We start from the raw sequence: 12,602 nt of genomic DNA on the forward strand, positions 1-12,602 counted from the left end.
TCTTTCTTTCTTTCTTTCTTTCTTTCTTTCTTTCTTTCTTTCTTTCTTTCTTTCTTTCTTTCTTTCTTTCTTATAAAACCATCCTAGGCCTTCTGTTTAACTTTGTTCTTATCCTAAGAATTCTAAGAGGGGACACTGATTTCTCTGGTAACTTCAGATAACAACAAAAACAATCTCCCAAATTTTTAGTAATGTGAATTTAGGTAGAGATTCAGAAATTTGTACATATAGAACTTGTGAAATACAAGTGTGTGCACCATTTAAACAAAATCAAATTATGTAAGGTAGGAAAAGCAAGATTTGGAAAGAACTCAGACAATACAGTGCTAGCCACACAAACATGAGGACCTGGATTTGATCCTCAGGACATATTTAATAACCCAGGTATGTTGGGGAGTCAGAGACAGGTAGATGCACTGGGTTTAGTGACCAACCAATCCAGAATAGTCAGTGAGTCTTGGATCATCGAGAGAGCGTGTCTCAAAAACAAGGTGCATAGAACTTGGGGGAAAATAACATCTGAAGTTGTTCTCTGTCTTCCACATACATGTACACACAGTTGTAATCATACCAGCAAAATACAGAGCACACACACACACACACACACACACACACACACACACACACACACACGGTGTAAAATTCAATGGAGAAAGATAAAACAGAAAAGACAAACCTATTGCAGTTCAAGGATGATACAGTTTTTCAAAAGCAAAATGGAATTATAAAAGCATATAAACACCAGAGGAATATAAGAGGAATATAGCTTTTGTCTATGTAACAGTTACATCATAGTGCACAAGTACTTTGTCAGCACTATCTCATATGATGCACACAGCAATTTAGAGTCACGGCCAGTGGTTAGGAATGTAGAAAAAAACAAGTGAAGAAACATAAAGGAAAGAGGAATGTAGAGAGAGCCTAAGAATGGTTGCCAGTGACATGGAATATAGCTAATTAGAGATAATTATGAAAAGTATGATTCAGACTAAGCCAAGGAAATATTTTATCCAAAACTGATGAGATGTTCAAAGTACTTTGCTTTAAAAAATAACCAAAGCATTAAAAGGAGCAATCAGGTTCTGTCCTGGCATGCTTTCTTTTGAGAAGCTAAGCATAATGATCAAAAGCAACTTGGGGAGAAATGGGTTAATGTCATCTCACAGTTTATAATCCACCATGATGGGAAGTCAAGACAGGTACCTGGAGGCAGAAAGGGAAGCAGAAGCCATGGAAGAATGCTATTTACTGACCGTCTTGCTCTTCATAGCTTGCTCAGTTTGTTTTCTTATACATGCCAGACCCACCTGGCCAAGAATTACACCACACATGGTAGCCTAGGCCCTCCCATACCAGTCTTTAATAATAAAAACAAACAAACAAGCAAACAACAAAACAAATCAACCAAAACGACAACCAACAATCTTTCCCAAGTCTTTCCTGTAGGCCAAAGATTTGGAGATGGAGACATTTTCTTACTTGTAAATCCCTCTTCCCAAATGACCCAAGCTTGTTTCAAGTTGACAAGAAAACTAACAAGCACAGGTCATTTTTATAAAGGTACTTCCAGTATGTAGCATTTCTATTCAAGAGATTATGAAATAATGACTAGAAAAACTATTTCATTTTAACCAATATGTGAATCTACCCTTCTTTGGGGCAAAGGGGTCAATAAACCTTTGAGCTCATCAGAGTGAAAAATTGAAATAGAGTTTAGTTTACTCTTAAATAAATGCCTGATTAAAATAAAGCAACAGTGACCAGCAGTCTCCATAAGTCAACAGGGTCTTAATTTACTAAGGCACAGGAATGTCAATGTAGCATGAAGAGAACTTAGAGTCATCCAGAATCAGCTTTGCAAATGCTGTTTTACACAACAGTAGTACAGAATGAGAGAGTAGACCGATAACAACAAAAATAAGTGTGAACTACTAATAGAAGAGATAAGTAGAGGAAGACTCATAAGCTGCCTTAGTACACCTCTCTGCACTTGAATCTAAACATCACAGCATGGCTTAAAGTTCTACAAAGCTATGGCAAACATATTGGCCTTTGCAAAGTAGCCCCCTTGAAAACTAAGTGGTGATAGACATTTAGGGATAAGAATACAGAGTGATCACATTTAATGTCATAGATTAATAGACCACTTCTGGAGACCTTTTAAAATCATCTTTTGAAGTAGTAAGCATTGTGTATTTATAAAATGACAACATTCTACTATGTGTTCCTACTCCTATATATAGGAAAGAGTAAGTATCATTATTAATCTTCTTTGATGAGAATGGATCACCAGTATTCTAGCAATGGCAAGGACATGTCTTATGATAGTGAGATGCTCACTGGTAGCTAGACATTAAGAACAAGAATGTTGGGCTTGGTGATAAAGGGTGATTGCTGCCAAACTCAGTGATTTGATTTTGATTCCCTCACCTTACACAGTGTAAGAAGAGAATAAACTTCCTCAGGTTGTCCTCCGTCCTCCAGATGGGTCCCTCATCAATAAAGAATTAAATGTGGAACTAGATACAAAGAATACTCATTGTGTCTCTGTAGAACTGCAGAAGCAAGAACATTTATTATTGCTACTGCAATACTGACAAGAGAAACACCTTCTTATATCCTATATTTTAAGTAAATTGTGATATAAATAACAAAACAGATACGTCACAAATACCTCTTATGCAGTGGCTAGAACCATAAGCACGAATTTTATATTTATAAGATATGAGATGGTATTTTGGGTTCATTCTATGGAGTAACATTTTGTCAAAGTTGCTAATTTTAATTGCTGTTTCCCAGGAGTGTTCTATATTTGACTCTGCCACTCATGGTCTATTTTAAACATTGGATGAGTTAGTCTGTTAACTATACATTTTAAGAAAATAGGACATGAACAAATCAACTTTTGGGTTTCAGGATTTTTTTTTCTGCATTGAATACACAATGGCTTTCTCATTTGTTCTCAAATTTCAGGGTAGTTGGGTATTCTCATTTTATGAAATGACATGTCAGTTATGAATACGAGAGGATAGATTTGTGTAACTCAACTTATGAAATAGAAACCCTGTTGTAAGAATCACAATAAAATATTCAGAAACACGAATACATCTAAGGGGTAAACGTTGTCCAGCTATCCTAAGTAATTCCTTTTGTTTTAACCTGTGAAATTTGGACTGGGATGTAGTTTGGTAGTAGACTGCCCAGATAGCATGTAAAAACAGACAAATAAACATCTAACCAAACAAACAAAAAACCAACCAAACAAGCAAAAAAACTAAAGCAGCCAAACAAAAACACCTCTGAGTTTGATGCTTAGAAATAAGAAAAAAGAAAAAGTTATGAAATTAAACTGAGCACCAAGCTAATGTACCTTTTGTATTACAGTGAAATGTAGCCTCTTTAGACAATGTCTGATGAATATATATCGACATTAACTAGATATATGGTCTTTAAAACTTAAAAATGGCCTCTAAAAGGAAAACAGATGACCTTGAGTTGATAAGACATCTCAACAGGCAAAGGGACTTGCTCCCAAACCTGACCACATGAGTTTGGTCATCTGAACACAAGGTGAAAAGACAGAAAACAATTTCTGAAAGTTGTTCTCTGACCTCTGTATGCATATCTTTATTTACCTAGACATGTACACAGGTACACACACATACATCCATACTCACACACATACTCACCAATACATGACCTAAATAAATAGAAAAATTTAAATACTGAATATGCTGGTTAAAATAGTGGGTCTCTCTGATTATGCTCCTTCTTGTCCTGGCATGTTTCATATTACAAAATCTTATGTGTCTTCTACACTATTGTCTACAGGTTTCAGGTGAATCCTCTGGATTATGATCACCAGGGAGCTGAGGTAAAGCCAAGACGAGCTCTCAGTTATATGTACAGATATGTTGCAAAAAAGACTAGGAATGTATAGTGTTTGAACACTGAACCTAAAAAATGGGAAGTGCCCCTGCAAGGTGAGCCTCTAAGCATTGCTATGATGGTGAATTTGTTTGTGGTGAAAGGAGTGCTTTAGGGAATGCCTGACACCTGAACTTGGAATCTGAAGGTGCTAGGAGATGCCTTTTCCTGCCTTGGTGGAGTGAATTTATCACTGTGATGGGGCTAAAATCAGCTTATTGAGAAAATCTGGGGTCTCCATAGTTCCTAATAAAAAGATTATTGTATAAATTATTATTATCATTGAAACATAGTATATACAAGGATTGCATCCGGCAGAAAAATTCTCCAACCCCCTCCCAATTGACTTCTTTTTCAGATAGGGTCTCATGAAGCTCAGGCTGTCCTCAAACTTGTGAAGTGGCCAAGGATGACCTTGAACTGCTGATTGTCTTGTCTCTTACTTTCATTCACCAAGTGTTGGGTTACAAGCATTTACCACCACACCAGACTGAAGAAAGTCTCTATTAAATATAGTAAAGTCTTCGCTTGCCTTATTGGCCAATGATGCCCATAAACAACTAACAGACATTTACAGAAATTTAGGTGTGAGAGGGCATCTCAGGATTTGTTCTGTGTTGTCCAAACTATATAGCATAAATCTGTATCTTTTATTAAGAAAATAGTGGGTCTCTGGATCTTAGGCCTTATTGTTGTATGCAAATGTCCTGTGTAACACAGAACCATGTTCAATGACTATACTCAATGAAAAATACTTTAGATATGTAAAAAAGAAAACTAAGGATAAAAAGAAAACATTTAAATATATGATATGAGTCGATTTCAATTGTGTTTCTTAAAGAATTAACGAAAGAGAACCAATTTAATTCATACAGAGAAGCCAGTATCAGAACTATATCTGGTTTCTATTAAGCCTAGACATACTGTTCTCGAAGTCAACAACCCACTTACTGAGAGCAGCATGGACTTTTAGTCTTTTTACTCCTTCTCATATTCTGTCTCCGCACTGAGGTCCTCTTCCAACTTACACCCTGGGGCAGTGTAAAAGCCCACTGTGATCCCACGTGATGAAGCAGGCCCCAACCAAAGATAAGACACAGGAGGTCAGTCTGTTCTTTGGTCCCTTGATCTAATTTAGCTTGGGGATAGAGAAGTCTCTTACAAAGAGAATTGGGTATGAGCTAAAGCTATGTCCTCACTGATTTCTTGTTTTCTTAAGATATTTTAAAAGCAGCGGTAGGAAGTAGAAATTGGGAGATGTGGGCTCAGGGAGGGGAACAAAGAAACCACAGCATGTTTGTATGAAACTGCAGAAACTGTCAAAGATGAGAAAGGAAGAAAAGTCCAGAGTTGTTCTATGTAATGGTTTTTAGGGTCAACATAAAGAAGGGTGAGAGATAGGTGCAGAAGCAAGAGGGAACCATTCAGCCTGGAGGAAGACTGTAAAAGGAATGGCTACTTATACAACATAGCTATAAATAATGCGGGATAGAGGTATAGATGGCAAAGAAAGTTCCACAATTTAACACTTTATTATGAGATAAGAGTCACTATAATATTCTAGAAGGAAATGAAGTTCTCCAGGTCACAGAACTGGGAGCGAGCCCTGTGTTCAGCAGGTGCAAATGCATGGCTTGACAAGAATAATGCAAGTAGACAGAAAATGGTTGAATGACTGTCACCATGTGCTCAGTGCATTTTAAATGAATATGAGATGGAACATGTGGGAAACAGAGATACATGGCAGGGATGAGTTAGGTTTTCTTATGATACATTTACTCAATATGTAAATAAATAATCACCAGAAAAAGAACAGGAAGCTAATCTGGCTGGGAAAATCACATATCTTTTTTAAAACAAATATTTAGAAAAGTAGTCCTTTTATTTCATCTTTTGTTGCTTTAATGTGCTACTGTTTAACATTTACATACCTTATTAAACATGTTACTTTTTCCAGGTTGACATCTGTATAATTATTAAATCAGTTATTCATAGTTCAATGATTATTTAGATCTGTTTATATGATTCTTAGCTAGTTATATATCCATGTCCATAATGAAGCAGTGCTGTAGGATATTTGGCAGACCACTAAAAACCACATATTTATTTATTTATTTGTGTGTGTGTGTGCTGTAGTACATGCATGTAGGTCAGAAGACAACTTGTGGAAGCTACTCCCCTCCTTCCATGTGGATCACAGGGACTGACCTGATATTGTGAGGCTTGGTGGCAAAAAGCCTGTGGAATTCTGCTGTTGGCCTAGGTCTACTTTCAAAATTACCTTTAAAATTATTACAAGTGTGAGTGCGTGTGTGTGTGTCTCTGTGTGTGTGTGTGTGTGTAATAACAGTACTATAAACTAACGTTTTGGTATCTTATAGCCTTTCCTCATGCCAATCCTCACTTTTAGTTTTACCTATTATCCCCTATCATGGTAGAAAGGTCACGAGGGAGGCTCTGTGCAGGTGGCCTAAGTACTCCAACACTGAATCATATTCATAGGCCTTCTTATTTACTTCAAGCATTACATATTTTCATTAAAGATAACCCTGCTTTAGGGTTTAAAAATAATTTTACTTCTGGCTATGTAGTGTGTTTCTGTGTGGGAATGTGCACGTGAGTGTAGGTGCCGATGGAGGTCAGAAGAGCCCTTTGGCTCCCCTGGAGTTAGAAGTACAGGCAATTCTGACCCTCCTGACATGGGTGCTTGGCATTGAACTTGGATCCCCTGAGAGAGCAACAATATTCAGTCTCTGAGCCATCTCTTCAGTTCCTAGCCTTCCTTTAAAAAAATGTATCTTTCCAAATGGCCCAGTCCTAATGTTTTGATGGAGTTTTAATCCTACCTTTAGCTTTTGAGGCAACTTTTTTATAAAGCACAATCTAGGTTCTTAAAATGCAACTGAGAATTAGACACAGTAAGACCTTAAAACAGGGAACACTAGCATTCACAGACCCATTGAAATATGTAAATATCACAGTAAAATGTGGTGAAGTAAATTTCTTTAAGAAAAGTTTAGCATTGCCCAATATTCTTCCTTTAACTTTATAAATAACTTATTCTAGATTTGAATTGATGTAAGTAATATTCAGTGTTACATATTTAAACTACTGAATCCAATATATTTTCAATACTGCATCCAGAATCAGGAGACATGAGAGACAGACAGATTGGGGGAGGGCTGAGGGGAAAGGGAGAGAAAGGGGGGGGGGCGACTACAATCCATCCTCCACTGTTTACTCAGTAAGTAAAAATACTTAAAAACTTGAATGTATTGTAACCACATCCAATGTTTGTAGTTCAAGAAGAAACCGAGAAGCATTATGTATACGCTGGAGAAAGAAACCAGTTGTAATCCAAGGCTTAAAATGCCTATCCAGCCAATTACAAATTCAGGAGGATTCTAAAAATTTAATATGTAGGGATCTTTAATCTGTCACAAAGGCAGGGTCAACTTTGGTCAAAATGGCAAATCCTGAGATGGGCAAAAATAAGACTTGCCTAGAGGAGCTTTGTAGTAGGTCTATGAATTGACTAAAGCATGCTGAGAATTTTTTCCACAGCTCTTTGCTTAGCGGGAAGGAAACAAAAACAGCATGCCAGCAGCAGAAGGTGGGAAGAAGGCTTCGGAAAGGATGCAGAGTAGCACCGGCTACTGCAAACAAGGAAATGCGGAGATTGTAGGAACTGAGACAGACATGGAAGCCAGGCCCATAGAACTAGCAGCTAAGTTAGTATACGTACAGACACACTCTGCACCCTCGCGTGCATGCCAGTGCTCGCAGCCATCACACTTCCTTCCTGTGGCTCCAGGGCGGCACGTGCAGAGTCCCGTGACCCGGTCACAGGGAACCGGTAGGGAGCCATAAGGGTCACACTCACATTCTTGGCAGGAGCCTCCGGGGCTGCTTGGGCTGCCACTGTAGCCTGGGGCACACCTAGGTTGGAATAGGACAAAAGAATAGAGATTAATGAAAGTCTTAATTTTAAGTCTGCAGGTGTGCATACGAATGTATGTGCGCATGTATTACTAGGGATTGCGCCTCAGGTCTTGCGTGTGAAAACATACACTCTGGATCTCTGTTCATTTTTATTTGCTTTTGCATCCAGTTGGTCAGACTGGTCTTAAACTCAGTTTGTAGTAGTTTGAACATGCCATCCTCCTGCCTCAGCCTCCTGAGTAGCTGAGAATTGGCTTGGCTTCATCACTGTCATTCCAATCTAAGATAACAAGTGTTTGATAAAAGTACTACTGAAATAAAGCCACTGGAATTGTTTCTTAACATGTGCACACAAAATGAATGTATTCTAAGTAGGTTCAAATTGATTAAATCTTCCAAGGGTTCATTATAAGGTTCAGTATATTATACCAATGAAGATAAAGTATAAGGAGGGGCTTCTACATTATAGGACAATCAAGAACCATAAGCAGTTTTAGATCCTGACTGTACCTGGGCAGGTCATAAGGTGATTTAAAAGGTTTAAGGAGCTCTCATCAGTCGTACACATTTTAATCTGGAAGGTTACAATAAAAATTTAACCAAGACCTTTGGTTTAATTTAACTGAATGGGAGCAATTTTTTAGGGAACTATAACCTGATTGCTTATATGTTAGAGATGATAAATTCAAAGCTATAACAACATTTGAGAATTGCAAAAACAATTCAAACCATTCACGTTTGCTAGTATATGACCCTGTTCATCCATAAACTGCATGAGCTGCCAACTCCTACTGCTTCTCCATTAATGCATATTAAAATGATGGATTTCTGTGATCACTCTGCTTTCAGACAGCAACTGTGATCTTATTATACATTCTTCTAGTCTTTTCTACACAGCTGCTTTGGTAGATAGTGATAATGTCAATTTATAAAGTTATCTGTGGCATATAATATTCGTGTTATAAACTGCTAGAGATGATCTCATTGTTACCCCAGGTTGCTTTCAGTCACGATGGTACTGGTGTTTACAAGGGCATTAAATGAATATTCACTTCAACATAATCACAAAGGACATGACAGGCAGAGTGAAGACCTACCCTTATCATCTGTAATCTACCTCCAAATGATGTATGCATCTTCCACATAACTGAAAGTGGTTTTGGGTATTTATATTATACACTGTTGAATTTCTGCTAATTCACAGCGCTATGGGACAGTACAAGCACAGCATTCTGTACCCGTATGAAAGTGCTGGGTATGATGTTTAGTTATCATATACAGGTCTTTGAAAATGTATCTTATAAAACACACATTTTATTGGAATTCATAAAACCTACATCTAGCTTCTCCATTCATTTCTATTGCCATTGTCCATATCACCATTGCTGGTTGTATAAAAGACTCATAGATAGTTGAAAGGGAATAATAACAAATACTTTTAAAATAAACAAATACTAGTTTTAAAATATGGCTAACAATTTCAGGAGCTCCTAGGAATCTCTAATGAGGTGAACAAACAGGCTATGGGAAGGAAATCTGTGAGGTAAGTGAGATTTCAGGTAATTTGCAATCTTAGCTTTCTTACACAGAAAATTTTAGAATTTAAACAAAGTCTCAAAATTTGTTCTGCTTTGAGGCAGAAGATAGAGATTTTTAAAATCCATTCTCTCGTGTTAACCACTGACAATGAGCCACCAGAGAGAGACAGGGGTAAGTTCTCAGGCTAATTATACCTTTTCGTGTGAGAGAACCAGGGCAGGATACCAACAGCATCCCTTACACATCTGATGACCAGGAAAACTATGTTAAGTAGGAAGAAAAATGGGACCTAGATAGGTTGCTGGAACTAAGCTAAGCCTGTGAATTGTTATGAAACTACTATATTGCTATCAATTATACTTAAGATCACAGAGCATGTATATCATAATAATAGTTAGAATTAGTTACCCAGCAGTATCTTAAACACTAGTGCTGGTAACCATTTGAGCGTCTAGCTTCCTGGTCATGTAAATGTGTATCTGGAAGATGTGAATTTACTTCCTGAGAAACAGTCAGTCTGGGGCTGTGTTCCTTAGCTGAACCCTAAATTCAGCTTAATGGTGCTTTCCCAGATTTTATGTTTTCTGATTTCTTTGAAGAATACTGATTGCCTACCAAAAAGGGGGCTCAATAACAAATTCTTTATTTTCTGGATAGGACTAATTACCCTCATCCCCATGTAATTCTAGGATACACAAAGACCCACACATACACAGTCAAAATGCTAAGAAAAGTACCATGTTTTAAGTTATTGCTGGATACTATTAGTCAGTGAACTAACTGAGAACAATGTGGGCAGTATCTCAATTTCCATAGCTACCTAAAAACATTGGAAAAACCCTGACATTTGTTCTTATAAAATTACACCCGACTGTTTGTATTAAGACATAAATTAAATAATTATGAAATTATTTGGGATCACTAAGATCTCAGCATGAAATTAGAACAAACAAATTTTTAAAGGAGCACTTTTAAAGCTATAAAAATAGTTGTGAAGCATCAATTACTCAAATATAAATGATAAAATCACAGAAGCAATTAATAGTATCATGACCCTTTATGATCACCACGTGAGACTGTCAGTACCTTTCACAGTACTGTCCTTCATATCCCCTTGGGCAGGCTGTGCAACGGTAATCTTCCAGACCTTCCAATACACAAGAGGGGCTGAAACTGAACCAGAAAACAACACAGAAAATGTTACTTGCTTATTTGATAAAAATCAGTATTTCTACCCATTACCAAGGTCACTGGAATATTTTATTGGGTGTGTATAATAAATATATTTATAAGTATTGATAAAGTTTTTATTTATGGCAAGACAATTAAATACTTCTGATAATAGATAACAAAATTGGTTAGTTTTTGATGAATTAATAAGGTACCACACTAAAAATATCAGTTTTCAAAGTTTAAATAATTTTCTGAAATGTATATAAATATTGTATGTCAACACAATTAATCACAATTTTTATTAATTCAAAGAATTTGATGGGAATGTGTGTGTACAGGCCCTATAGTGGGTCAGGTATCACTGAATACCCTCCAGGTGAAAAAAACCAAACCAAAAAGAGGATATGAAAATCATGTATTTTGGTTTTTTGTTTTTTTGTTTTTTGAAATCTTAGTCCAACTTGCAAGTGGAAGTTCAATATATGGAGTGTGAATGGATGTTTCACTCAGAATACAACAAGGCCTTTCCCAACCTACCAGACTCCAACACTCGAATAAAGTACACGAAGTAATTTGATTTAGTGTGTGGCAAGGAGACATAGCTTTCTAAACCAAAATGAACAAAATGTGCTCGCTATTTTCTGTGCTTTTAACTAATGGCTCTGTAATCGACTTCACTATCACATGTGCGTACCACAGGCAGACCAGAGCTCACACCAGAGCTTCCTTCCCAGCAGACAGAAGAGCACTGAGAATCAGGAAGAGAAAACTTCCACCCTGACTTAAAGCAGTGACTCTTCAGATAACCGACTTCATTGTTTGACGTCCTTCACATCATTCCACACAAAGAAGCAATAGGAAGTATTGTTTTTCAGGCCAAGACCCAAACAGTAACACATGTTAACACCATACTCTTTGGTTTGGGCATCATTAGGCTTGTGTCTTTTTTTTTTTTTTTAATATCTATTCAGTTTATTTTGTTAATTAATTCATTCATTCATTACATTTATTTGTATGTGTACGCACACATGTTGTGTTTTTTTTTTTTAAAGATTTATTTATTTATTATATGTAAGTACACTGTAGCTGTCTTCAGACACTCCAGAAGAGGGCGCCAGATCTCGTTAGGGATGTTTGTGAGCCACCATGTGGTTGCTGGGATTTGAACTCTGGACCTTCGGAAGAGCAGTCGGGTGCTCTTACCCACTGAACCATCTCACCAGCCCGGCTTGTGTCTTATTACAGCCACTCATGCATCAAATTCATGGTTTGTGAATGGCTGCCAAATTTTAACTTTTGCAAAGTGTTTGAACAAATAAATGTACTACTTAATTATGGCCTCCTTATCTGACCATTTTTTTTTTTTTTTGTCCTCCCTGGACCTTGGACCCCCAAACCTGTAACTGACAAATCTACCAAGTGTTCAGTTCTTTAACTTCAAATTTGATACTGAAAACATGTGTTTGGCTGCATGTTCACGCACATCCCATTGATTAATATTCATACATAAGCCCTGGGAAACAGACGCGACATTTTACGTATAACCTACACTGGCCTATAGAAAAAAAACTACAATCAATGTCTATAAAATAATAAAACTCCTCAATAAATGAATGTAGCAATTCTAGATGAGTTGAATACAGACTGCTGAATTACATGTTTTGTTGCAGAGTTTGACTTTTTTCCTTCAAGCGTTAAAGGGGCTTTCGAAGGAGCATAGAGGGATGGCATCTTCTCTATAGTAGTGTTCAGTGTTCCACTTCATAGCTCCTCTCCATCCCCAGCTCGTATCTCATTTGCAGGAGCACTTGGAAATCCTTGTTCATCTTGCTTAGGGACCACCTGTTTCTATTTTCTTGTGAAGACTAGTTTCAAACACATCACTGCAGTTTGTAAAACTTACAGGGTCTGTTCTCTCTGAGACCCACTATGGATCACAGAGCTGACTGGTCGCCTGGAAACCACTTCCGGTTTTGATCCCTGCTCTCAGGCTGCATTTTTTTTTTTTTTCCCAAATCTGT

The 12,602-nt window shown here is 37.2% G+C and overlaps 1 protein-coding gene across 3 annotated transcripts in view; it reads right to left on the reverse strand.

Moving 5' to 3' along the window:
- Nucleotides 1–12,602, reverse strand: part of Lama2 (laminin subunit alpha 2) — a 601,578-nt gene that overhangs the window by 163,315 nt on the left and 425,661 nt on the right. For 2 of the 3 annotated variants that reach the window (XM_021173596.2, XM_029482895.1), the window contains 2 exons: nucleotides 10,495–10,581; nucleotides 7,673–7,866 (listed from right to left, as the gene is read on the reverse strand). In XM_021173596.2, the coding sequence (XP_021029255.1) occupies nucleotides 7,673–7,866; nucleotides 10,495–10,581 (281 nt within the window). The remainder of the gene's footprint in view (nucleotides 1–7,672; nucleotides 7,867–10,494; nucleotides 10,582–12,602) is intronic. The other variant, XM_029482896.1, reaches the window with a different exon arrangement.

The sequence above is a fragment of the Mus caroli genome, chromosome 10, assembly GCF_900094665.2.
Source record: "Mus caroli chromosome 10, CAROLI_EIJ_v1.1, whole genome shotgun sequence".
NCBI classification, from domain to species: Eukaryota; Metazoa; Chordata; class Mammalia; order Rodentia; family Muridae; genus Mus; species Mus caroli.